The sequence below is a fragment of the Mus musculus genome, chromosome 2, assembly GCF_000001635.26.
Source record: "Mus musculus strain C57BL/6J chromosome 2, GRCm38.p6 C57BL/6J".
NCBI lineage: Eukaryota > Metazoa > Chordata > Mammalia > Rodentia > Muridae > Mus > Mus musculus.
Window position 1 is genome coordinate 28,446,234 of NC_000068.7, and position 25,729 is coordinate 28,471,962.

General features: G+C 50.9%; 3 protein-coding genes across 13 annotated transcripts; 2 read left to right on the top strand and 1 right to left on the bottom strand.

Moving 5' to 3' along the window:
• Positions 1-259: 259 nt before the first annotated feature.
• On the top strand, positions 260-9,275 carry Ppp1r26 (protein phosphatase 1, regulatory subunit 26). 7 transcript variants are annotated; one of them, XM_011239093.2, is made up of 4 exons: positions 260-277; positions 1,652-1,749; positions 2,459-2,675; positions 4,069-9,275. In XM_011239093.2, the coding sequence occupies exon 4, from the start codon at positions 4,127-4,129 to the stop codon at positions 7,616-7,618; it is 3,492 nt and encodes a 1,163-aa protein (XP_011237395.1). In that variant the 5' UTR covers positions 260-277; positions 1,652-1,749; positions 2,459-2,675; positions 4,069-4,126; the 3' UTR covers positions 7,619-9,275. The 7 variants fall into 7 exon arrangements, with proteins under 7 accessions (XP_011237395.1, XP_030106849.1, XP_017173526.1 ...); XM_030250989.1 differs by lacking the exon at positions 260-277 and adding an exon at positions 344-538; NM_001005420.2 differs by lacking the exon at positions 260-277 and adding an exon at positions 613-663.
• Positions 9,276-15,767: 6,492 nt separating this feature from the next.
• On the bottom strand, positions 15,768-20,091 carry 1700007K13Rik (RIKEN cDNA 1700007K13 gene). The gene is made up of 3 exons (NM_027040.1): positions 19,801-20,091; positions 18,904-18,982; positions 15,768-16,201 (listed from the first exon to the last, which is right to left on the bottom strand). Exons 1-3 carry the CDS (start codon positions 20,034-20,036, stop codon positions 16,013-16,015), a joined length of 504 nt encoding a protein of 167 aa, NP_081316.1. The 5' UTR covers positions 20,037-20,091; the 3' UTR covers positions 15,768-16,012.
• On the top strand, positions 19,718-24,944 carry Mrps2 (mitochondrial ribosomal protein S2). 5 transcript variants are annotated; one of them, XM_006497625.3, is made up of 5 exons: positions 19,718-19,780; positions 21,728-21,909; positions 22,010-22,126; positions 22,588-22,717; positions 23,190-24,935. In XM_006497625.3, exons 2-5 carry the CDS (start codon positions 21,729-21,731, stop codon positions 23,773-23,775), a joined length of 1,014 nt encoding a protein of 337 aa, XP_006497688.1. In that variant the 5' UTR covers positions 19,718-19,780; position 21,728; the 3' UTR covers positions 23,776-24,935. The 5 variants fall into 5 exon arrangements, with proteins under 5 accessions (XP_006497688.1, XP_030102690.1, NP_536700.3 ...); XM_030246829.1 differs by lacking the exon at positions 19,718-19,780 and adding an exon at positions 22,988-23,095 and having other exon boundaries at positions 21,843-21,909; XM_030246830.1 differs by lacking the exon at positions 19,718-19,780 and having other exon boundaries at positions 21,832-21,909; positions 22,478-22,717.
• Positions 24,945-25,729: the final 785 nt, after the last annotated feature.

Here is a 25,729-nt window from a genome sequence, read left to right on the forward strand (position 1 = left end):
AGCCTCAGGGTTCCTATCTTTAAGCACACTCTAAGATCTGGCTAAAGTGGGGAGAGGGGGCATTGTGCATAGACATATAGAAGCGTTCTACAATGTAAAGGGACTTGGGTAGCCCAGAAGGCCCCGCGGTGTCCAGAGCAGGCAAACTAAGCACAATCTTGAGCTGGGTGCAAACTGCAGGCAAGGAAGCACACCTTTGCTGTGTTTGAGGATAGGAAGGGCAACTGTGAGCAGATGCCAGGCACGCGGGGGCCACTGGATCTGGACCAAAAAGAAGGTATGTGCGAGGGTCCGGCCGCCCTCCTTCTCTTCACGGCCACGCCTCTCGCCGTGGCCAACTTGCCGACGCGCGCGACCTCCTGAACCCCTGGGCTGCGCACGCTCTCGGCGCCCGGAGCTGCGCCAGGCCCCGGGTGGGAGGACAAGGAGGGTCCCCGCGCAGGCTCCGAGTCCCGCGGGCGCCGCGGCCGTTTCCAAGCTGCCCCATGCGCTCCTCCCGCGCGCCGTGCGTGTCCGAGCGCGGGCGCTCGCAGTGCAGGTGGGCGCGCTCTCGCGGGCGGGGGTCCGGCCGGGCCGCGCGCCTCCCCCGGAACTCGGCCGTGCCATTCCCATGATGCCCAGCCACCGGGCACGGCTTCCGGAGCGCGGTCGCCGCCGCCGCGGGTAGGTGGCGGGAGAGACGGCCCGGGGTGGGGGGTGGGGGTCGCCCCGCCCCTCGCCGCGCCGGCCCCGCCCTCCTTTCCCGCGCTCCCACGGCGCGCCGGGCCCCTGAGTCCCCGCGGGACTCCGCGGTGGCTGCGGGCGCCCGACCGAGGGAGGGCGGGGCGGGAGTGTCCGTGCTTCCCCGCTCTCCGGGCCCGGCGCCTCCCGGGACGCGGGGCGCAGGGCGGGCAGCTGGGCTGGCTTCGTGGTGCAGGCCGCGGCGTGCAGGGTCCGGATCGGGTTGGTGGCTGAGGCTGGTGTTATCACGGGAGAGGGTCCCGGCCCCCGGGAGGCGCCTCTCGCGGATGCCTGGCGCTTGTTGCGCCCTGCGTTCCTCGAGAGCCAGCGGGCGCCGGGCGGGCCCAGGTGTGGCTCAGGTGAGGGGCGGGCTCCCGGTCACTGAGGCCGGCCTGGCCTTCAAGGCTGCCTTCTCGACCTGCCACGAACAGCTTCGAGACTCCCGGATTCCCTAAGCCTGGGATCCCAGAAAATTACTCGGGGGGGATGGATGGATGGGGGCACAGACCAGCCGGAGGCCCTGCCACTGACTGGAGAAGGGTTGGCATTAACCTGCTGAAGACCAGACTGCGGCTCCCTCTCAGACAGTGAGAAGAGCAGTCAGTACTCAGGCAGCAGGGGGATCTGTCTCCCCTTGCTTCCAGCACTGTGCACAGGGATTGGCAGTCACAACAATTTTTCTGGGGGCCGAATCTTGTCAGCACCTCTGGCTCCTAAGGACCAAATCTTACCCACACCCACTTTAAGTTGGAGTACAGGGCCCTCTACATCATAAGTTAAGTGCAGAGTCCATGCTGGGGGGGGGGGGGCAGAGAGGGGTGATGATTGTACCCACAACCACCCTGGAAACCTGATTCCCAGAGCCTCCAGTTTAAAGCCCCAATTCTGGCTTCAGCTCACATTTCTAACTGTGAAGTTCATGGTTCTCCAGAGTGACAGCTCCCAAGATTGACCAGGTAGCTGGACCAACAACCATTAAGACTGTCAGAGGAGCTCAGTTCTGGGTCCATCGTTATAAGCTGTGAGCAGGTGAGTGGAAATAAACTGATTTATTCCCTCGGCTCTGCACCTGCTGTCATGTTAAGATATTAATGTTACTCACCCCATCCCACCCTGCCCTGCCCCAACGGGGAAAGCACTTTTTGTTGTGTTTACTTTGGTGGGTTGAGACAGCATCAAGTAGCCCAGATACTGTCTTTGAACTAGATAAGGAACCAGTACTAGCCTTGAACTCCTGATCCTCTGGCCTTCACCTGAGATTAAGGCATGCATACCCCACCACACCCTACTCGATTCAGACCCTTCACAGTTAAGCCCTGCAAATGTTACGTGATTTCTATAGTATTGCAGTTTGAACACCACCTACAGCAAAGAAGCGGTAGGTCCTCCAGCCAGTGAAAGCAGTTACTCTTCCCTTTAGTTCCCACTGCCTTGTGCCTGTGGGGAGTCTCAGGAAAGCAAAGTGATTGTTGAGGATGGCCAGGATGTGAGCTCGGGTAGCTGGTAGAGGAAAGCACCCTCCATCCTGCGGCTCTCACTAGAGGGGAGGCAAATCAGCCACAGTTAGTGTAGTTGGTGTCAGGGCAAGTTTTTCCTCAACTTGTCAAGCCTTTCTTTACATTAAGGACATATCATAACAGAAAAAATATTTATAAGCCATGATCAGTTTCTAAATTAGATGTTACTGATGATAATCCTGGTAGTAAATGCTGGTTTATTTATTTGTTTATTTATTTAGACAGTTTGGTCTCACTAGAGACCCCTGGCTAAGCCAGGAACTCACTATGCATAGACCAGGCTATCCTGGTGCTTGGACTAAAAGTGTACACCACCATGTCCAGCCCTCACACGGCCGACTTTAAAAGCTGGTAGAAGATGCTTTGAAGTGCAAGCCGAGCAGTGAAGACCTCACCTGGAAGCCTTGCAGAGCATCAGCCTACACCTGAGACTTACAAGTAATTACAATAGATTTTTTTTTATACTAGTTTAACTCTTTTTTTTTTTTTAAGATTTATTTATTTATTATATGTAAGTTCACTGTAGCTGTCTTCAGACACTCCAGAAGAGGGCATCAGATCTTGTTACAGATGGTTGTGAGCCACCATGTGGTTGCTGGGATTTGAACTCCGGACCTTCGGAAGAGCAGTCGGGTGCTCTTACCCACTGAGCCATCTCACCAGCCCCACTAGTTTAACTCTTAAAGCACACATTGGTAATCACCATGAGTTGCCGCTGCATCTTCAGTGACCTCTCCATTTGTTGCCTGTCGCTCTGAGCAGATTTTGGTCTAGATGCCCAGCCCCACCTCTTAGGGAAGGGATTTCAGTATGTCTACAGCACATCCCAGCCTGTCAGAAAGGCAGGTCCTGATTAAGTACATAGAAGTAAAGCAAACCGAAGGTCAGGCTCTGCTCTATGGCCTTGGGTTAGAGGTGGAACAGCCTTCCATGCCTTCCCTTGGAGGAACTCAGGTCTCTGTCCTTCAGCCTTGCAGGTGCTCCTCAATCTCTGGGAGGCAGAAGGGCATCAGAGAAGCCTGGAGGAATTGAGAGCTGTACAGAGCAGCTGGCATTTTTCCGTGTGACCCAGTGCCTCTTAGATTAGGCTCCTCTTAGGATGACTCTGTGAACTTTCTTAGTGTTCCTGACACCAGCCTAGCTGATATGTAGAGACCTGGCTCTAACCACATAGGCACGTGACACTTCACAGTGTCCTCGGCCTCCAAGCTGGCAAGCCCATGATCTGTCTACACACCACACAGTCCTTTCTCCAGGCCTACCCACATGATAGGACCACCAAAATTTTCATGCTAATTGGGCAAAATTGGTGTCAGCCTTTGAGTAGCAGCTGTCAAATACACATTTGACATTTTTCACATGAAACAGCATAAGGAAGGCAATTCTGAAAAAAAGGCTCGAGGAAGTGTGTTCTGAGTCTGTCATATGGTGCAGCTTTGATCATATTTATTGGTCATTTCCAGAGAGGATCCACCCATAAAGTCCTACTTACCTGTGTGTTGTCATTCTTCTTAAAGCACAGACAAGCATTTCTAGACTGCTGTGGCTTCTGATAACACTGGGAGGTAAATGACGTCTCCTTTGTCCTCCTCTTACGGAAAAGTGCGAACCCAGAAGGGAAAGGAAAGAGCTGCTGGAGTTTGCACTTTGTTTTTTTAACTGAGTCTTCCACCTACAGGGCGGAAGTGACTCCTAGAACTGCTCACAAAACTGACACCTAAGAGGCTGGCATAAGCCACTCCAGTCAACGAGACATTAGGTTGTAGTGGCGTGATTATTTGCTGATGTCACTGCTCAGCTCTACCCTTCCTTATGCTCTCTCTGTTCCCAGGATGTGAAACAGGCTGACCCATAAGCCCTGCCTCTCAGCACCCAGCCTGCCTGCTAGGATGTTCCTCATGAACGCCCCTCCAGTGGTGGCGCTCCAGTCCAGATGGGAGGCCTTTGGGCAGCCCAGGAGCTTCTGCCTCCCAGACTGCTTCTCTGAGGCTAAAGAGGACGGCTCCAGGGCTTCCGTGAGCGCCAGGGTCCAGATGCTCATCAGCACGCTTCAGAGGGACGAGGCTGCCCTGGGCATGGGCCATGAGCGTCTCACCCAAAGAGGCCAACGTGCAGAGAGGTCCCGGGACACGAGGCTGGCCCCCAAGCCTGCTGTATGCAAAGAGCAGCCAGAGTTCCCTGCCCGTGGTCTCGTGGCAAACTGCAGCGCCCTGGAGAAAGATGAAGCTGGGAGACGCAGTCCCTTGGAGCTGGATTCTGACAGTGATGACTCCGTGGACCGAGACATTGAGGAAGCTATCCAAGAGTACCTGAAGGCAAGGGGTGGGGCTTCTGAACCTATGTCCCAAGGGGCCCCCTCTATCCCCGAGCCTGCCCACAGCAGCACCTTGCCCATCCCGTGTCCCTCACAGCTCACTCCCGGCTCAGGTAGTGTTCCTGTGGGAGCCAGTGAAGATCAGGGCTCCACCTCCCCAGCGAGCATGAGCAGCGAGGACTCCTTTGAACAGAGCATCCGAGCTGAAATAGAACAGTTTCTTAATGAGAAAAGACAGCATGAAAACCCGAAGTGTGATGGGTTTGTGGATAAAAAATCCGACCCAAACAACAGCCCTGCCAGACTTAGAGGGAACCGAGAAACCTCAGCCAGGGCAGCTCTGATGGGAACGTGTAAGGAGTTCATCTTCCGAAAACCTCCCAGGTTAACAAAGATGAGCACACAGCAGAGAAACTTCCAGCCTAAGCCCACCACAGAGCCTGAGACCCCAGTGAGCACGAAGCTGACCGCCCACAGACCGGAGGCTGCACAGAGCAGGGGTGGGGTGAGGAGGAGCATGCCTGCCAGGCGCAGCAAGCGCATCAGGAGCTCGGCCCCAGTGCACCAGGCATCAGACTCCAGCAGTGACGACGGCATTGAGGAGGCCATCCAGCTATACCAGCTAGAGAAAACCAGGAAGGAGGCCAGTGGGGACCCACCTCTGAGAGGCCAGCTGAAAGAGGAAAGCCCTGGTAGTGCCCAGCCAAACGCCTTGCCTGAAGCCCACAGGAGACCCCCTAGCAAGAAAAAGCTGGCTGTTCCCAAGGTTATAGACACCACCCAGGGGGTCCTCCACCCTGATCCCCTCTCCAGGCTCCTGACGGATTCGAGAGCCTCTTTACCTCCAGGACACGCAGCTGCCAAGAGTGAAGCTGTGTGCCAGGCCTCACGCCTAGCAGACACATCTACCGAACTGATGTGTGCAGAAGCGATCCTGGACATCTCCAAGACCATTCTGCCAGCCCCCATGGAAGGCAGCGACAGGCCTCCATCCAGGAACCCACTCTTCTGTCCCCAACCCATGCCTCCCCGTTCTGAAGGTGACAGCAGCAACATTGACAGTGATGATAGCATCGAGCAAGAGATCCGAACGTTTTTGGCTCTCAAGGCACAAGTAGGGAGTCCTCAGCCTGCCCAGGGTCCACTGTCTTCGCCTGGCCCCAGTGGCCAGCCTGGCATCCCCAAGGTCCCTTTTGCTAAAACACTAGATCTCCCTCTGGTCTGCAAACGGAAACGGAGAGGTGGAGGAGGCAGCACTACAATGCCCAAGAAAATAAGGGAGGGTAGAGAAAGTACCCAGGACGCTGACCACATCCAGGGGAAAGCTCAGCCTGGCCATGACGGGTGGGACCCTCTCGGGCACAACAAAATCACAGAGACCCCAGGAGGAGAGGCTGAAGCCAAGGAACAGCCTGTCATTTCCAGGACAGTTGGGCTCAGTGATACACACCTACCACAAGGGGCCCTCGGGAAGGCCACTGAGAAGGAAAGCTCTGAGGATAAGAGCAGTTCTCTGGACAGTGACGAGGACCTGGACATGGCCATCAAGGACTTGCTAAGATCCAAGCGCAAGTTTAAGAAGAGGTGCCGAGACCCACGGGCTTCCTGTAAGAAGGTCAGATTTGGCAGCACAGAGACTCGGTGTGGGGAGAAGCCGAGCAACCTTCCAGGGGACTGGAAAGACCACAGACAGCAGGCACTACGGAGCTGTCTGCCCAAGTGCAGAGGGGACAATAAAGATGGCCCAGGACGAAGCCCAGGAAGCAGTGTGGCAGAGAAGGCAAAGATGGGTGGCACAGGGGGCGAGGACGCAACCCCTGCCTTTCTCCTCAGGAGGAAAAGTCCAGAAGGGGCTCTTCCCTCTACAGACACAGGAGCCAGTGGCCACCCTCCTTCAGCCTCCAGCCCCACATCTGAGGACAGTGCAGTGGACAGTGATGACAGCATCGAGCTGGAGATCAGGAGGTTTTTGGCAGAGAAGGCCAAGGAGTCTATACGCAACACAGAACCTCAAGGGGGACCTGCCAAGCCAGAGATGCCCTGTAGGAAAGACCCAACCCTGGGGTTGCAGCCTGGAGTGTGCACACGGAGCCAAAAAGCCAGGGGAACCCCTCAGCTGGCCGAAGGAAGGAGAGGCCCAGAGAGAGCTCGGACACAGGCAACCGGCCTCTTGAGCCAGTCTGGGAAGGGCACCCTCCGTGCTGAGCAGACCGCCCGCCTCACCACTGCCCTGGGCCGAAGTGAGCCAGCACTACCCAAGAACACCTGCAGGAACAGCTCTGCCAAAGCATCTCCGCCAAGCAGGAAAAGTGCTCACGTTCACAAAGACCATAGCCCACAGGGAAGCCAGACTGCAACGGCAGAAAGTGTGTTCGGTCAGCTGCCCAGTTGTGCCAAAGTGGGTGCCGAGGCTGGAAGCGCCGGGGGTACCTTTCACCTGAACTATGGCAGTCAGAACTTGCTAACCCCCAACCCTGGGTCCCAGGCTGACCTCGTCCTTCCTTGGAGTGACTTTGCACACCAGAGCAGGCTATCCAGCCCATGGGTGCTGAACTCGGGTCAAGGCACAGTGTGGACAGGGGTCTTTAGGGGTGAGAAGGAAAAAGGGGCTACATCACAGGCTGGGGCCCCACCCAGCCTCTCCTCAGGCCCCAGGAAGGGCCTGCCTTTCCTCTCCACCCAGCTCTTCCACTTTGGGAAGAATGTTTCTTGGGGGGGCAAGCAGACCAGCCTCTTCAGCCCCAATCTAGGCTTACCTCTGCAGGCTCCCGCATTCTCAGCCTTCAGGGAGACCCAGCCTGGCCACAACCCTGTATTTGGAAGCCCACACTTGCTAATGAAAGACAGTGGGAACTGGCCAAGCCGGAAGGCTCAGGGGACCCTGAGACAACAGGACAGGAGGAATTCTGCCTCTGAGGACAAAGTTCTAGACCTGAGATATCGGCACAGGGTTGACAGGGAACCGCAGGACCAGGAGACCTTGGGCAGTGATGCCAGCGAATTCAGTGACACTTCCATGGAGGATGGGGGCAGTGCCACAGTGAGCAGTAAAGGCCTCAAGTTGTGACAGGCATGCCATGCCATGGCTGTGGGAAGCAGTGTCCGTGTCTTGCCTGATGTGTGTGCATGCATGCCTGTCTGTATGTGTGTGACTTTGTGTTTATGTGCGTGCGTGAGCCTCTGTGTGTGTGTGTGTGTGTGAGAGAGAGAGAGAGAGAGAGAGAGAGAGAGAGAGAGAGAGAGTGTGCCTGTGTGTTAGGCAGCATAGGGTGGAAGTAGGGGATCATGACAGATAAAGAGCAAAAATTGGGTCCCTTCCATGCAGCTCCCATCCACCCCTAATATAAATATAAATATGTACACTAACTTCAAATGACATTTTTATTTAATGAATGTGTCCTGGTACATAATGGGTTTTGTAGGTTTTTTGTAAATTATTTTAAAAGTGCTGTAAAAAATACTTTTTGAAAATGTTCAGTCTTGCAGGGCGTTCCTAGCTGCAGTTCTGGGTCTCAGTGCATGTGTGGTAGGTGAGTAGACCCTTGGTTCTGCCTGTCCCTGTGAGGGTCAGAGACAGAGGCTGGAACCGCTTTGCTTGTGAAGATATTCAGGCCTGGAGATCGCAGCAACCATTTACCTTGGAAGTGCTAATGTGGTTGAGGTATGTCAGGATACCACTGGGGCAAGGGTGTCCCTGGATTCTGTAGTCATGACCTGTAATTAGAAAACATTTCAAAGCACAACAGCTAGCAAATAGCTAACCATCCATCCCATCTAGTGTGGGAATCACTACTGGCTCTGTAGCTCAGCTGACCCCAGATCATCCAGTATCCAGTAGCTGGGGGATTCTAACATCCTTATAAATCCCTTCATATAAGGGCTACAGATTTGCTTTTAATCATGGCTCTAAAAGGTGATCCCACATATCCGTTTTGACTGTCCTGTTTGTGATGTGTGTATGGGTGAGTAGTGAGGCCATGAGATGGCTTGGTCTCCAAACACCTTAGCCACCTGTGATGGTGAGCCCCAGCCCTGGAAGCAGTGAGGGCAAACCCTCCCACAGCTGCTGTGGGTGACCAGTGATGACACCAGCAGGCTGCATGGCTTTCTGCAATGCTGCCTCTACCCAGGAGAAAGAAGGCTCTGGCCAGTGCTGAGGCCAGACCGCAGGCACTGGGGTCCTGGGAGTTTGGCAGTGATACTGCCTTGGTGCTGAGGTGCCTGTGGCAACTGGGAACTGAAGATGTGCTGGAGCCCAGATGTGAAGATTACATCTGTGTTGTGATTCCACCTGTCTTCCCTGAGTTCTGCAGCTCAGTATTCTGGATTGCTGTGTGGCTACTTTGTGGCTGAATTCTATTGGTATTCTGACATGGGAGAGAGTTTTCTACTTTATGCACCTGGGTCTGAATTGTAAAAAGTGCCCAAATGCTGGCACACACTCCAACCATCCTCCCCATCTGCCACGTTGGAACTTTGATGTGGTGGCAGGCTCTGTGGTCCCGTTGTGGTCCTAAATGATCTGGTTCTATGTATAGTAAATTCATCGTGATATTTGTTCGTGTGTTTCTAGGAGAAACAGCTTTGTGTCGTCATCCATGTTCCCACTTTAAATTTTCTGAGTGCTTTTAGCCCCTGAAAACAAAGAGCATCTTGTTTTGTATATAAGACCCATCCAGTTTGGGTTTTTGTTTTTCTAATGAATAAACCAAGTACTATCCACAGCTTCCTTTGTTCTTTGTTTGGGGGTCTTTAAACATAGCCTGGCTTGGGTGGGGCAATGACAGCACCAAAGGAAAGGAGCTTTGCCCTGAAACCGAGCATCCCTCAGCCCTGTTCCTGTTCCCTTCCAGGTGTGGTGGTTTGAATACGCTCAGCCCAGGGAGTAGCACTGTTAGGAGGTGTGGCCTTGTTGAAGGAGGTGGGTCATCATGGGGGTGGGCTTTGAGACCCTCCTAGCTGTCTGAAGGCAGTCTTCTACTGGCCTTCAGATGAAGGTGTAGAACTCTCAGCTCCTCCTGCACCATACCTGCCTGGATGCTGCCATGCTTCCCACCATGGTGATAATGGACCAAACCTCTGAACCTGTAAGCCAGTCCCAATTAAATGTTGTCCTTATAAGAGTTGCTTTTGGGACTGGAATGATGACTCAGCAGTTAAGAGCACTGACTGCTCTTCCAGAGGTTCTGAGTTCAATTCCCAGTAACCACATGGTAGCTCACAACCATCTGTAATGGGATCTGGTGCCCTCTTCTGGTGTGTCTGAAGACAGCTACAGTGTATATACATAAAATAAAATAAAATAAAATAAAATCTTAAAAAAAAAAGTTGCCTTGGTCGTGGTGTGTCTTCACAGCAATGGGAATCCTAGCTAAGACACAGGACGGGGTGGCACTAGTCCAGTCTCCTGAAGCCAGGCTCTGTAATGCTTCCTTCCAAGTCTGCTGTGCTGTGTGCAACAGAAAAGCTGCTCCTGACTCTGGGAAGGACATCACCCTTGGGCTGAGGGCTATGCCAGCATCAGCTATGGCCAGCAAGTCCCACATGCATACTCATATCTTGTCCTGTCCCTGTGTTAAAATACTCTTGACAAAAGCAACTTCAGGGTTGATTCTGTCTGGCTTAGTTCAAAGATACAGTCCATCACAGTGGGAGAGGCCGGGTGGCCATGTCACCTCTACAGTCAGAGCATGGATAAATGCTTGCGTGGTAGCACTAGTGGCTTTGTGAGAGGCCTGATCTAACTGATGCTCAGCAGATATCAGGGGCTTGATATGGAATCCCTAGGCTCCAGAACCCTGAGCCCCCAAACCTCTATTCTCTATAAATTATAAGCCTAAAATAATTTGTTATTTGTTTGTTTGCTTGCTTTCTAGGCATTGTCTACCTTTGTACTTTCATCAGCTCTCCCAAAAAAAGCATTTTATTGGACATGGCCAATTAAAGCAATTCAGTGCCCAACCATAGTGCCAGAATGAAACCCACACAGCCCACAGGCAAGCTTGGTCCCTGTGCCAACCCATGTTTTGTTTGCCAGCTGACAATCCTGGCCCAGGCCCCATATTACCCTGGGCTTTGGAAGTGGGCACTGTCCAGCACTCAGTTGCTGAGACGAAACCACCTCATTATACAGCAGGCCAGCTCAATCACTCTGGGCTAGCCTTAGTCTCAGGATTTCCTCCACCATGGCACCATCCACCTCCTATGCAGGATGGCTGCTATGAAGGTACCCCTTCTTTACAGCACTGGTTGCTATGGCCTTCTTTCCACAGAAGACAGATAGGGCTGAGGATGTAGCTCAGCTGAGCTTGAGCCCAGCACCACATAAACCAAGTGTGGTAGTGGATGCCTGTCATCCCAGCATTCAGGAGGTTGAGAAAGGGGTCAGAAGTTCAAGGCCATCCTCAATGATGTGGAAAGAGGAGAGGTAAAATAGATAAGGGCTGGTGGCATTTAAAGAATATTTTTACTGATCATTGACCTATTGTCTTAGGGTTTTACTGCTGTGAACAGACACCATGACCAAGAGAAGTCTTATAAAGGACAACATTTAATTGGGGCTGGCTTACAGGTTCAGAGGTTCAGTCCATTATCATCAAGGCAAGAACATGGCAGCATCCAGGCAGGCATGGCACAGGAGGAGCTGAGAGTTCTGCATCTTTATCTGCAGGCTGCTAGCAGAACCCTGGCTTCCAGGCAGCTAGGATGAGGTCTTAGAGCCCACGCTGAAACACTTACTCCAATAGGGCCACATCTTTTAGTAGTACCACTCCCTGGCCTGAGCACATATAAACCATCGCATTCCACTCCCTGGCCCTGATAGGTATGTCCAAACATATGAGTCTATGGGGGCCATACATAAACATAGCATAATGCAAAATACATTTAGTCCAACTTCCAAAGCCCCCCATAGTCTATAGCAGTCTCAACAATGTTAAAAGTCCAACATTCAAAGTCTCTTCTGAGATTCATCCAATCACTTAATTGTAATCCCCAAAGCAAGGTAGGAAAACATCTGGGCAAACTCCAAACTCTCCATCTCTATGGCTGATGTCAAAGCAGTCTTCAACAGGGTTGCACCTTTAATAGTGCCCCTCCCTGGACCAAGCATATACCGACCACCACACCTATTTTCATCAAGTCGTAACAGTTCACATCTTTAATCCCAGCTCTTGAGAGACAGGCAGGTGGAGCTCTGTGAGTTCAGGGCCAACCTGGCTTACTTAGTGGGGTCTATGCCAGCCAGGGCTATGTAGAGAGACCCTTGTCTCAAAAAGCCACAAATTGGGCTGGAGAGATGGCTCAGCAGTTATGGCTATTCTTCCAGAGGTCCTGAGTTCAGTTCCCAGTAACCACATGGTGGCTCACAACCATCTGTAATGGGATCTGATGCCCTCTTCTGGTGTGTCTAAAGATAGCTATAGCTGGGCGTGGTGGCACACGCCTTTAATCCCAGCACTTGGGAGGCAGAGGCAGGCAGATTTCTGAGTTCGAGGCCAGCCTGGTATACAGAGTGAGTTCCAGGACAGCCAAGGCTATACAGAGAAACCCTGTCTCGAAAAACCAAAAAAAAAAAAAAAAAAAAAAAGAAACCCTGTCTCAAAAAAAAAAAAAAAAAAAAGATAGCTATAGTATACTCATATACATAAAATATATAAATTTTAAAAAAAAACCAAAAAGCACAAACTGATTAATTCAGGAGCTGGAGAGACGGCTCTGCAGTTAAGAGCAGTTCTGCTCTATGGATGACCCAGGTTCACTTCCCAACCCTTATCAGGTGGCTCCCAGCCTCCTGTAACTACAGCTCAGGGACCCCCTCCTCTAGGTTCTTTAGGTATTTGCACTCATGTGGTATAAAACTCATGAAGGCATGCACATGTACACAAATGATAAATTTAAATTTTTTATGTATGTGTATACGTGTTTTGTCGGCATGTAAATGTGTGTACCACATGGCACCCTCAGACGCCCTACGGCTGGAGTTACAGACAGTTGTGAGCCACCATGTGGGTGCTAGGAATTGAAATCATGTCCTCTGAAAGAGTAACCAGTTCCCTTAACCACTGAGCCATCTCTCCAGATCCTAAATTTATTTATTTATTTTTTAATTTTTTTTATTACATATTTTCCTCAATTACATTTCCAATGCTATCCCAAAAGTCCCCCATACCCTCCCCTCCACTCCCCTACCCACCCATTCCCACTTTTTGGCCCTGGCGTTCCCCTGTACTGGGGCATATAAAGTTTGCGTGTCCAATGGGCCTCTCTTTCCAGTGATGGCTGACTAGGCCATCTTTTGATACATATGCAGCTAGAGTCAAGAGTTCCGGGGTACTGGTTAGTTCATAATGTTGTTGCACCTACAGGGTTGCAGATCTCTTTAGCTCCTTGGATACTTTCTCTAGCTCCTCCATTGGGAGCCCTGTGCAGATCCTAAATTAAAAAAAAAAAATTTTTTTTTTTTTTTGAGACAGAGTCTCTCTATGTAGCCCTGACCATCCTAGAACTGGCTACATAGACCAGACTGGCTTCAAACTCACAGAGATCTGCCTGCCTCTGACTCTGCCTCTCTCTCTGCCTCTCTGCCTGCCTCTCTGCCTCTCTGCCTCTCTGCCTCTCTGCCTCTCTGCCTCTCTGCCTCTCTGCCTCTCTGCCTCTCTGCCTCTCTGCCCCTCTCTGCCTCTCTGCCTCTCTCTGCCTCTCTCTGCCTCTCTCTGCCTCTCTCTGCCTCTCTCTGCCTCTCTCTGCCTCTCTCTGCCTCTCTCTCTCTGCCTCTCTCTCTCTGTCTCTCTCTCTCTGCCTCTCTGCCTCTCTCTGCCTCTCTCTGCCTCTCTCTGCCTCTCTCTGCCTCTCTCTGCCTCTCTCTGCCTCTCTCTCTCTCTGCCTCTCTCTCTCTCTGCCTCTCTGCCTCTCTCTGCCTCTCTCTGCCTCTCTCTCTCTGCCTCTCTCTCTCTGCCTCTCTCTCTCTCTGCCTCTCTCTGCCTCTCTCTGCCTCTCTCTGCCTCTCTCTGCCTCTCTCTGCCTCTCTCTGCCTCAGCCTCAGCCTCAGCCTCAGCCTCAGCCTCAGCCTCAGCCTCAGCCTCAGCCTCAGCCTCAGCCTCAGCCTCCCTTGTGCTGGGATTAAAGGCATGCATCACCTCCTCACATCCCTAAACAAATCTTACAAAACAGAACAAGACTGACTTTTCAGTTGGACACCCTGTCTTCTGAGTTTCTACCTCCCAAGGGCAGTCTGAAGATTCTGGCTTCAGCCTCAGCTCATAGCTTTTTAATTAAACCAATCAATTTTTTTTCTAGAAAGCATTTCCACTCCAAGTTAGACATTAAGACTGTTGCCAAAGGTTTATTTTATGCATTAATACTGAAGAGAGGAAAAAAACAGGATGTTTAATTTCTGTGAACAAAATATTAATGATTGTGTGTTAGGATTTTTTTTTTTTTTTTTTTTTTTTTTGGTTTTTCGAGACAGGGTTTCTCAGTGTAGCCCTGGCTGTCCTGGAACTCACTTTGTAGACCAGGCTGGCCTCGAACTCAGAAATCTGCCTGCCTCTGCCTCCCAAGTGCTGGGATTAAAGGCGTGCACCGCCACTGCCCAGCATGTTAGGATTTCTTTCTGAGCTCAACCCTTTCCAGATATCCTGTAGTGAGAATTCCTCATTAGTTGGAATAAAGTTAAAAAACAAAACACAGAAGCAGAGAGGTGGTTCAGTGGGTGAAGCATTTACCTGACAAACCTGAGGACATGAGTGTGGATCCCCAGCCTGACACAGCAGCATGCATCTCTTACCCTAACACTGAAGGACAGATGTCAGTGGATGCCAGGGGCTAGTCAGTCCAGCCAAAACCGGAACTCCAGCCTCCAGGTTCCGTGAGGAACCCTGTCTCAGAACAAGGTGGAGAGCAATAAAAGAAGACAACAGATGTCAGCCTCTGGCCTGCACACGTGCATACAAGCACACATGCACATATTCACACATGCACACATGTTCACATGCATGCACACACGCACACTAGCATGCATGGCAGATATCAGCCTCACTGTGTACACCCCGGTACAGGAGCACACATACACTGAAAAAATAATCAAGATCAGTGTACTTGCTGGTTTTGTGTGAACTTGACACAAGCTGGAGTCATCGGAGAGGAAGGAGTCTCAGTTGAGGAAATGTCTCTATGACATCTGGCTGTAAGGCATTTTCTCAATTAGTGATCAATGAGGGAAGGCTCAGTTCATTATGGATGGATGCTGCCATCCCCTGGCTGGTGGTCATGGGGTTTATAAGAAAGCAGGCTGAGCAAGCCATGGGAAACAAGCCAGTAGGCAGCACTCGTCCACGGTCTCTGCATCAGCTCCTGCCTCCAGGTTCCCATCCTGCTTGAGTTCCTGTCTTGCCATCCTTTGGAATGTGGAAGTGTAAGCTGAATAAACCTCTCCTCCCCAACTTGCTTCTTGGTCATGTAGTTTCACTGCAGCAGTTTAAAACCCTAAGTCAACCAGCAACATGGCTAGCAGGTCAAATGAAGCACTTGCTGACAAGCCTGACAAAAAAATTAAAGAAAAGAAAATCAGAGCTGGAGAGCTGGCCCAGTGGCTGAAAACACATGGTATCTTTCTAAAGAACCCACGTTCAGGTCCCAGTACCTATTGGGGCAGTTCATATCTCCTGTAACCCCAGGAAATCTAGCATCCTTTTCTGGACTCCTCAGGCACACACACACACACACACACACACACACACTCACACACACTCACACACACACACACTCACACACACTCACACACACACACACACTATTTTAAAATACAATCTTAAAAAATAAAATGATCAGAGAGAGAATTTGTCTAAATCTGAGCATTTCCAGTCTGGGAAGCTAAATGTGGTTAGTCCTGGATGAATCTTGGATGGGAGACAGACAATCTCCACTGTCATCAACAATGGCAGCCACAGTCAACCTCAGTGCATGGCGTGTATCCCCCCCCCCCCCACCTTCACTGTGACTGAAGGATGTGCACTTGACATTTGTGCTACCAGGTGGGGCACCCCACGCTCTCTGCGGTCTGTGAGACTTTAGAACAGTTACACGTATGGCAACAGCTCCCAGATAAAGGCACTTAGTGGCACTCTCTGGCACACCCCACATTTCAGACCAAGATTCAGGTTCCAAGCTGTGCACTTCCCCTGCTGCTTCAGGACAAATAAGAGGCGTGGCAGAAATTGAGGCTGTGGCAACTTTTTAATAAAACAAAGATGCTGTCAGCATCTTTCCTGTGTGAAATGCAGAACACAAGGTATTGTGGCTCTATTTGCACATTTTTCTCCTCTGGAAAGGAAAAGTGTTTTCTGAGAAGGCAGTGAGATCCAAGCCTTTAGAATAGGGCACCTGTCAAGGATCAAGGGCATCCGTGCTCCCCGAAGCAGCCCTGAGTCAGGAGAGCCCTGAGGACAGGAACCCAGCTCCCTTAGTCACAGATGGACGGCCTGTTGACATTGTAACTGGGGTGAAAGTTCAAACGGTCATAGTGGGTGATGTGATTGTCAGGCCCGGTCACTAAGCTCTTCTCCAGGGTGACATTAATATTATGACTCTGGAACATTCCAAAAGCTGCGTGTTGTCTGGAAAACTTATTTGAAGATGGATAAAATACTTTCTGAAAGTCAAACAAACAAGAGGATTAGTGGTGCATGGTAGTAACACTCAGGCAGTCCCACCAACTGGTTCTTTGGACGAAGAGTGAGAATTTGTGAGAAAACACAGCCTCTGGTGCTAGGAAGCCCAGAAACCAAGGTGAGCAAGATGGTCTCCCTTTGCCATCCAACCATGCCAGTGTGTGCTTATGTCTAATATGATTAACACTGCCTCCTTCCCACGCCACATGGACAGCAAGAGAAGTTACAGGATCACCTGAATGCCGCAGCTCCATGCCTAGCCTAGGTGTGACAGCAATCATTAACCTGAAGTTAGGTCAGAGTTAGACCTACACACACACACACACACACACACACACACACACACACACACACACACACATTGAGGTCTACTCCTGCTAGCCATGCCACACTAGGCCTGTGTACCCTTCAACCTTCTCTGTGAGTGTAGTCACAATACTCTACAGCAGTGTCTGCCATACTCTTCCAAAATACTTATAACTTATGAAGAGAAATAGTTGGGTGTGGTGGGGCAGACCTTTAATCCCAGCACTCAAGAGGCAGGTCTCTGTGAGACTGAGGCCAGCCTGGTCTACATAGAAAAACCATTTCTCAGAAAGAGAGAGAGAGAGAGTCAGAGACAGAGAACACATGTGGGCCTCACTTCTGAAGCTCCAGTTCATGAATACAGCCTCAATGCTTTGGCCCTTGGCTGGGGTTGCTGGGTAACTGTGATAAGAGCAAACATCATGGGCCATGAAGAAAAGCAGAGAGAGGACTGGCTGGATCCCAGGATCCCTCTCGAGGACACACCTCCAGAGCCCTGAAAACTCCTATAAAGTCCCACACCCCAATAGCACACACTAGTAACCCTGCCTTTAACATGCAGACCTTTTAGGGTCAACTCCTCCAAGCCTTAGCAATGAGCTTCTATCCCATGAGCCAAAATCCTCTGTCAGGTGCTTTAAAAAGGGCACTATGCACCACCAGCCCGGTGTATGGGAAGGGCTGCCCTGCTGAGGCCGGAAGCACTCAGTTCTTTGTTTGTTTAGTTGGTTGGTTTTGTTTTTGTTTTTGTTTTTCGAGACAGTATTTCTCTGTGTAGTCCTGGCTGTCCTGAAACTCACTCTGTAGACCAGGCTGGCCTCAAACTCAGAAATCCACCTGCCTCTGCCTCCCAAGTGCTGGGATTAAAGTCATGTGCCACCACTTCCCGGCAGCACTCAGTTCTTGCTGAGTGTGGCCACTGTGAGTCCGGGAACTCCAGTGATGACAGGGGGACATGTGGTGTGTGCAGACCAACCTCCACCAGGTAGTAGTGTCCTACCTGTCCTCAGACCACCCTGGGCCAAGATCACCTGATGTTTTCTCTCTTTGGCAGGAAAAGCAAAGAGAAATTATTTCAGGCATTTTTCAAGAGGCAAATTTGAGATCTCCTGGGAAACTGAACATAAAATATAGTGTCCAAGTCCGGGTGTGGTAGAGCATGCCTTTAACCCCAGCACTTGGAAGGCAGAGTCAGGCGGATCTCTGTGAGTTTGAGGCCAGCCTGGTCTACAAAAAGAGTTCAAGGACAGCCAAGGATGTTACTTACACAGAGAACTCCTGTCTCTGAGAAAAAAAAAAAAAAAAAAAAAAAAAAGTGTCCAAATACCATTCCAATGCACACAGCTCCCCCTATTGTCTGCATGGTGTATTGCAGGTGGAGCTGATGGCCAATACCTGAGCTGTGCACTGAGCACTGGGGCCTGCCCGCTCTTGGCTCTGCACAGTCAATGCATTCTGACAGTCCATAATAATAAATATCCACCAGTGCCGTAGCTGACAGAATAATACTAAGAGTTGCTCACAGGGTGCAGTGGACTGAGTCAGAAAGCTGACAAGTCAACCCCAGAGAACAGGACTAAGAAGCACGGAATACCTACCCCCTAGCTTGCCTCTGATACCCGCGGCTTGTGGCCCATGACCTGCTAACCTGGGTGAAAGCACCACTGTTGAAAAGAGCAGCTTCTTCTCCGTGGCCTTTTACAAAGGCAGAACAGAAACCAGGGGTGTGGCTCAGTGGACAGATCACCACGTCTAACGTCTGCAAAGCCCTGGCACTGCACATCTTTTAAGCCAGCACTTTCGAGGTGCAGGCAGTTCAAAGCTTTGAACTGATTCAGAACTAGCCCTGGCTAACTTGAGACCAAAGGCACTTATTACCAAGCCTGGTGAAAGGAGAACCAGCTCTTACACGTGGCCCTCTGACCTCCAACCACGTGTGGCATGGCGTACCCCCACACAGAGACAAGGCGAATGTATTTAAGAAGGTATGGGCAGCAGTTCCCATGTTCCTGCTTCCCACAGAAACACCTTGCGTCTGATTTTGGAACACAGACTCTTTCCGTGGACAGGCTCTTCCGAGGAGTTCTGCCACTCGTATGAACGCTTGACTTCACTAATTGGCCTTCGAGTGCCCGGGCAAAGGTGTGCGTGCCTGTCTGATGGGGAGGAGAACGTGGAAGCAAGTTTACTTGGACTTTCCTGTCTACAATCTATTCTGCTTTGAAATTGCATTCTATCATCTCTCTGCCCCGCCTTGTCCTAACTCGATTTGAGGTGCCATGCATTTACAACGTGGGACGCTGATTCCCAACTCTGACTCCTCATAAGTCTGCTTTTCCAGATGGCCCTCGTCCTGGCAGGCCTGGCTTGCACTTACTGGCATCTCATGCACCGTGGGGGCTCTGCTTCCGTAGGTTTGGTTACTGGTCCTGTACATGGAAACAGCTTCCTTGGTCCTGTGGGAGAGAGATGCACTGTTTCTCACACATACTCAGAATAAGTCAGCCAGGTCATAGCCTGGAAGAATTTGATTGATGGAACTTTATTGTCCCTGACGGTGGCAATACCATGTCCACGGGGCTCCCACTGAGAGCACTCTCTCCCAGCAGACCTTTCTCTCTGGCCTCCTCTGCTGGCCATGGCCCCTGATCTTTCCAAAGGGAAACCCTAGAGAACACCCAGCCAGCAAATGCTGGCGGAGGGGTCTTGGTGGGACTTTGGCACAGACTACCACTGCCAGGTATGTAAGCTACCTCGGAGACAGCGTCTCAACTTCCAGACCCTGGAAGTCCCTCTGCTTTTGAGCCCCAACCTTACAGAGGCCAAGCTCCTGTCAGGAGGGAAGGAGGTAAGAAATCTAGTTTGTGAGACTGTGGCCTGTGATAGAGGCTACCAGCCGCTCTTCTTCACACCCGAGGCCTCAGCAAGTTGTCTTCTTACTCGTGGAAAGGGAGTGTGCCTGCACCAGCTTCACACAAGTCAAGAAGGTTTCCATCCTTACTTCCCCGAAAACCAGGCTGCCCTGTAAGGTGTACAGCTTTCAGGGAAGCTTTAAAAATAGAGACATCCCCTGCCTGCAACAAGGCTATATTCACACACGTTCACTCTGTGGTTGCTCAGACAGCAGGACCCTAACAGTAATGATGACACAAATAAAGGTTCATGACTGGCTCCTTTTGACCTCAGTAGCCACAGCCACTTGAGAGTTCTCAAACACATGGCCAAAGCTAGGGCCGCCCTGCTGCATGAAGAAGGTAACCTCAGTCTTCCTTACCCGTAGCCATGAAACCACCCCGGGTTGTTGAACCTGACTGGGAGCTTCTCGCTAATGCGGTAGTAGTCGCTGGTCTTCTCTGGGGCAGGCTTAGCCTTGGGCTCCCCCGGCTCCGGCTCCTCTGGGGCAGGCTTAGCCTTGGGCTCCCCCGGCTCCGGCTCCTCTGGGGCGGGCTTAGCCTTGGGCTCCCCCGGCTCCGGCTCCTCCGCGGACTGTTGAGGTTTTTCTTCAGACATTTGGCCTCCCGCAGGAAACTAGCCCAGATCAAGTCTGTGCCTGCTGCGGCAAGGCGTCCTGTTGCTAGGCAATGAAGTCACCTGATCAGGAGGTGGGGCGGTCTTTTGTAGGTTGCTTTGGCTAGCAGCTAGCTGTAGGCAAGTCTAGAATCTTCCCGAGGGCGAATAACAAAGGAGACCGTAAGTTCTAAACAAGGAATTCCAAGCTTCCACACGCTGCTCCTCAGGGAGATCCGCTGACCTTTTTCTGGGACTGTGGGAACATCCTTGTATCGTCCCAAAATGCACTAGGAGGCAGATCCTGGACGAATGAAACCTTAGAACCTGGGATTTCACCAGCCAATAGGCAGGAATTAGGTGCTTCCAATCTCTGCCTGAGCAAGTACAAGTCTGTCGTTTACTGTCCTGGCCATGGCCTCTATCACCCAATACCCCCACAACTCAGCCTAAATCTAGATGTGAGGTGCTGCTAAATTTAGGGAATCCTAGGCCATATATTGGTGAAATATAAAAAATGATCTTGTGAACCATGCACATAGTTCAGCATTAATGACGTGCTAGCGCAATGCCAGGAGGCAGATCTCTGAGTTCGAGGCCAGCCTGATTTAAAAAGAGAGTACTAGACCAGTCAGGAGTATATAGTGAAACCCTGTCTTAACAACAATAATAAAAATAAATAGTAATTTTAAAACAAACAATAAAAAATTACTTAGGGCACAGTGTGGTGGTGTGCACCAATAATTCCAACACCCAGGGGACAGAGGCAGTCAGATCTCTATGAATGTCTGGCCAGTCAGGGAGATTGTTGTTGTTGTTGTTGCTGTCATCGTCGTCGTCATCATTGTCAATGTCATCGTTGTTGTCGTCATAGTTTAATGTAATTTGGGGATGGAGAGATGGCTCAGCAATTTAGGGCATTCATTGCTCTTGTAGGGAACCTGGATTCAACTCCCAGAGCCTACAAGGTGACTCATAAACACTTTTAACTCTAGTTCCTGGAGGTCAGACACCTGCTCTCCACAGGGACAAGGCACTCACAAGGTACACATACATACATGTAGGCAAAAAATAAGTAAAACTAAAACAAATGTTAAAAAATAAAAAAAATGCATGCTGGAGCGACGACTCAGCAGTTAAGAGCACTGACTGCTCTTCCACAGGTCCTGAGTTCAATTTCCAGCAACCACATGGTGGCTCACGACCATCTGTAATGGGATCTGATGCCCTCTTCTGGTGTGTCTGAAGATAGTCACAGTGTATTCATATACATAAAATAAATAGTTTTTTTTAATGCACTTATAAAACAAACAATAAACGGGGCGGTGGTAGGGCATGCCTTCAATCTCAGCTCTCCAGAGGCAGAGGCGGGTTGCTCTCTGAGTTCAAGCCAACCTGGTCTACATAGCGAATACCATGACAGTCAAGGCTCAAGGCTACGGAGAAACCGGGTCTCAGGAAAAACAAAACAAAACAAAACAAAAACAAAAACAAAAACAACAACAAAAAAAAACAGCAACCCTAAAAACAACCTCTAAAAACCAATTTGAACAAGAGGGTCGCCTCCTCCAGAGGATGCTGTAATTTTATCGAGAGGAACGAGCTGTGGGTGAGAGGTCGCTCATTCTAGCTCAGCCCCACGTCCCAGCTGAGTGCAGACCACTGGTCACAGTGCCAACTCGCCCATTTACAAGGATGCGGGCGCAGCGAGCGGTGCACAGCGGAGAGGGTCCTCCGGGCCAGCAAGCGGCGCTGCGACCCCGCGCGCTCAGAGGAGGAGGCGCTCTGCCGGGCAGGAAGAGTCTCTGCAGGATCTCTGTCCACGCGCCCGCCATGGCGCCCGCTCCGGCCGTGCTGACCCGGCTGCTGTGTGCAGGTGAGCGCGGTGAATCTCGGAGATGGGGGGAACCCGGGGATCCGAGAGGGGAGGACAGGGACGAGGGTTGGACGCGCCCCCACCGGCTCTTTCCCCGCAGGTGTGCGGCGCTGGCCAGGTTTCCTGCAGAAGGCGATCCCGGGCCCTGCGGAGCAGAATGGTAGGAAGGTCACGGGAGCCCCGGTCCCCGCAGTCAGCGAGCCCCAGGATGGCGACGGTAAAGATCAGCGGGTGGAGCTGGGCCGGGGCGCGGAATCGTGGAGAGGTTGTCATTGCAGGGTCCCCAAAGGAACCCAGTACCAATCTAAGTGTGGTGGGAGGGAGATAGAACCCCTGTGGCCTGGTAGCTCTCGAAACCCGTGAAGACTTACTTTTGTATCTGTCCATCTTGCTGGTCTTCTGGAGGGGCGTTTAAGGCACCCGAAGTCAACGAGGCCCCTGGTTCGTTTTCCTCTTACATCTGTGGAGATTAAGGGAAGAGGACTTGGCCAGGTTTTCCCCGCACACAGTCACTTTAGACCTTGACACTAGTCCCTCGGTGTTGCAAAAATGCCCCTGTGTCTTCCAGATCTTTCCTGGCGTTTCCTCACAGCTTTGAGTTTCCCACTCCCAGGAGACTGGTGAGTCTTTGGTTGGTTGGTGATGGGCCACAGTGTCTGCCCTTACTCTCTTTTTCAGATTTCCAGAGCAGGATCCTAGATACGCCATTACAGCATTCGGATTTCTTCAATGTCAAGGAGCTGTTTTCTGTGAAGAGCCTCTTCGAGGCCCGAGTACACCTGGGACATAAAGCTGGTTGCCGCCATAGGTAGTTGGCACAGGCCGTGTGGGCAGAGTGGTGGAGTTGGGTCAGGGTTGGAAGTGGGGGCAGGGTGGGGGTGTCTGCGGCAACACCAAGTGCAGTGCTAGTATTGATGCTGGTTCACAGACAGGGTGAAAACTGAGGGTCATGGCAGGCGGGGGAGCCCGGTGGAGAGGACCTGCTGTATAGAACAGAAGTGGCCCTAGAGAGTTAAACTGGGCAGAGCACCTTGGTTGGGTTCATGTTTATCTGCAGTTGGTTCTCAAATCTCCACAGGGAGAAGGTGGGACAGGTTGAGCCACAAACCTGATTGTCTGTGCGCAAGTCCACACCTGTGTCCCCAGCCCATCACTCCCTAGGCAGGAGTAGTGGGAGTTGGTAAATGTAAGAGCCTGGGTGGCTGGTAGGTAGGTGGCTGTGGAAGGGGCAGGGCAGCTCCACGCACACGGGTCCGTTTACCCTGGGGGTTTTTTGGCAGGTTTATGGAGCCGTACATCTTTGGGAACCGCCTGGGCCAAGATATCATCGATCTGGATCAGACAGCCTTGAATCTCCAACTGGCTTTGAACTTCACCGCGCACGTGGCCTACCGCAAGGGCATCATTCTGTTTGTGAGCCGGAATCGTCAGTTCTCTCACTTAATTGAGACTACAGCCCAGGCCTGTGGGGAGTACGCCCACACCCGCTACTTCAAGGGTGGCTTGCTGACTAACGCACAACTCCTCTTTGGGCCTTCAGTCCGCCTACCAGACCTCATCATCTTTCTGCACACACTCAACAATGTCTTTGAACCCCATGTGGCTGTGAGGGATGCAGCCAAGATGAACATCCCCACAGTGGGCATTGTGGACACCAACTGCAACCCATGCCTCATCACTTACCCTATCCCTGGCAACGACGACTCGCCCCAAGCTATCCAGCTCTTCTGCAAGCTCTTCCGGACAACCATCAACAGGGCCAAGGAGAAGAGGAGGCAGATGGAGGCCCTGCATCGGCTGCAGAGTCCCAAGGGGTCCGAGGGCAGTGGGACATCTCCTGTGCCTGATAAGAGCCATTCCCCATAACAGAAAGCCCTTCTCCCACACTAGATAGCCAGCCCTCTTCTGAGCAGGAAGGTCCTTGTCCAACCCTGGTCTGTGTCCCCACTCCCTGTCCTCAGCATCAGCACCACAGTCCTATTTCCTTAGATATGGCCACCCCAAAGTCCAATGATCTTGAGCTAACCCTTATCTGTCTCTTTTCTGGGAACAAACTCAGGTAAAGTACCTAGTCACATGGCCTCTGGCATCCATTAAGACTTGAACATAGCTAGCCAAGTTTCCGCTTTTCAGTTAAAATTAATCCTCCATTGTCTGCTAATTAATCCTTCATTCTCTGAAGAAAATTCCAAGCAAAACCAACACTGATGTCCCTCAGGACCCCCAGTAGTTGCCTCTAGACCTGTAACCAGGCTAAGCAGGCTCCCAGAGGGAAGATAGGAAGTATAGTCCATGCATTGTGCTGCACTACTAAAGAACTTAATGAGTTTGCTAATTCATTCAAGCAGAAGTCTGGGGAATATATGTGGGAATGGATTTTAAAGGTTTGGGGTAATGGAAAGAACATAAAACTGAATCAGGCTGAGTTTTATGGATATGGGCTTCTCTGGAGCTCTTATGTTTAATATGGAAGCTCGCACAGTGAAAAAAGGTGTCAAAAGTTTGTTCCATGTTTGGCTGAAGTATTTTTTAAAAGAACCTACTGATGGGAGCACAAAAGTCCTTGAGCCCACAGATCACCAAGGAAACCAGGAATGTTAATCACATAGGGTTGACTCCCCAAAGAAGGAAATCCATACCTGTTTCCCACCCAGAGGACTGGGCGTGGATGTTGTTAATGACCTGGTGACCTTTGCTATTTGTAGAGCCAGACCTCACCCAAATGCCCCCTAAATGTTTGTCTTGGACTCTTCCTTCCTAGACCTTTATTTTTAACTTAGTTTCTCCACCAATAAAATCCATGCTTAGGGGAGATGTCACAAGTATTTTATAACCTGCTGACCTCTACATTATCTTGGTCAGAGACCATACCAGATCCTAGGCCCTTAAGCTATAGGACCCATCTTTGTGGTCGGTGTACTTTGAGCTGAGTTTCAATGTAATTATGCCTCTTATACCCGGGATTGTATTACATCAGGAAACTTTTCCAGAATTGTACTATTTTAATATATGTTTACAGTAAACCACCTGGTGTCAGACTCTCTAGAACTTTGAACCCGTACCAACTAAGTCAGGCAAGTTTTCTTTCTTGCCTTTCATAGGCCCTGATGCTTGCAGGGACCCTCAAATCATACTGAAAAGGAGTTGGGGATACCTGATAACTCTTGGCTTAGTAGTGATGAAGGGCTCTTAAGGCTCAGGGAAACTGCAGTGCTAGAGTGGCACACTGTAAAATCTAATCCTCCATGATGGGAAGGTGGTGGAAACAAGCCTCTCACTAACCCTGTCATGTAAGAGGGACACCAGCACATTTGAAGAGCTTTGCTGTTGCCCTTTTCCTTGTCCTAGACCTTAGGGTTGGAGATGCTTGCTCTGTTGGATGAATTAAATGTAGTGGGTTTAATTGGGCCCCCGCAGGGTGACAGCACGGATCACCAAAGGCAAGGTGGTCGAGCATGCATTATCACAATGAGCAGCATAGACAAAGCAGTGTCCATAATGGCCTGACCTGTTATGGCCAGCACAGGCAAAGTGAATTTCATGGTGGCATGATTTGTATGGACCTTTGGTATGAGCTAATCAGTCATGGGGTTTCCAGGCATTAAATAGAAAAGAAGCCTAGTAAATTTTTGTTTGATCTGCATAAGTGGAAAATTTGTCAAATCCACCAAGAATACACTGAATCAGGGCAAAGGAGATTCTCAACCCATGAACCAGTTTCCAGTTTGGAGACCCACAGTGAAGTGATTGCCAGGGAAGTCCTTGATAAAATATCTAAAAGTCTCATTGTTAGCCTTTCCCAGTCCTCCAGAGAGTATTA

What these genes read in the sequence shown, in the direction of transcription:
- 1700007K13Rik (NM_027040.1), bottom strand. Translation starts at nt 20,036, where the DNA reads ATGTCTGAAGAAAAACCTCAACAGTCCGCGGAGGAGCCGGAGCCGGGG. An exon ending in GGGTGGTTTCATGGCTACGG is followed by an intron (nt 18,983 to 19,800) that starts GTAAGGAAGACT and finishes TCTCTCCCACAG; the next exon opens with GACCAAGGAAGCTGTTTCCA. An exon ending in CCACGGTGCATGAGATGCCA is followed by an intron (nt 16,202 to 18,903) that starts GTAAGTGCAAGC and finishes TTTGACTTTCAG; the next exon opens with AAAGTATTTTATCCATCTTC.
- Ppp1r26 (XM_011239093.2), top strand. Translation starts at nt 4,127, where the DNA reads ATGTTCCTCATGAACGCCCCTCCAGTGGTGGCGCTCCAGTCCAGATGG.
- Mrps2 (XM_006497625.3), top strand. Translation starts at nt 21,729, where the DNA reads ATGCGGGCGCAGCGAGCGGTGCACAGCGGAGAGGGTCCTCCGGGCCAG. An exon ending in CGAGCCCCAGGATGGCGACG is followed by an intron (nt 22,127 to 22,587) that starts GTAAAGATCAGC and finishes TCTCTTTTTCAG; the next exon opens with ATTTCCAGAGCAGGATCCTA. An exon ending in AAAGCTGGTTGCCGCCATAG is followed by an intron (nt 22,718 to 23,189) that starts GTAGTTGGCACA and finishes GTTTTTTGGCAG; the next exon opens with GTTTATGGAGCCGTACATCT.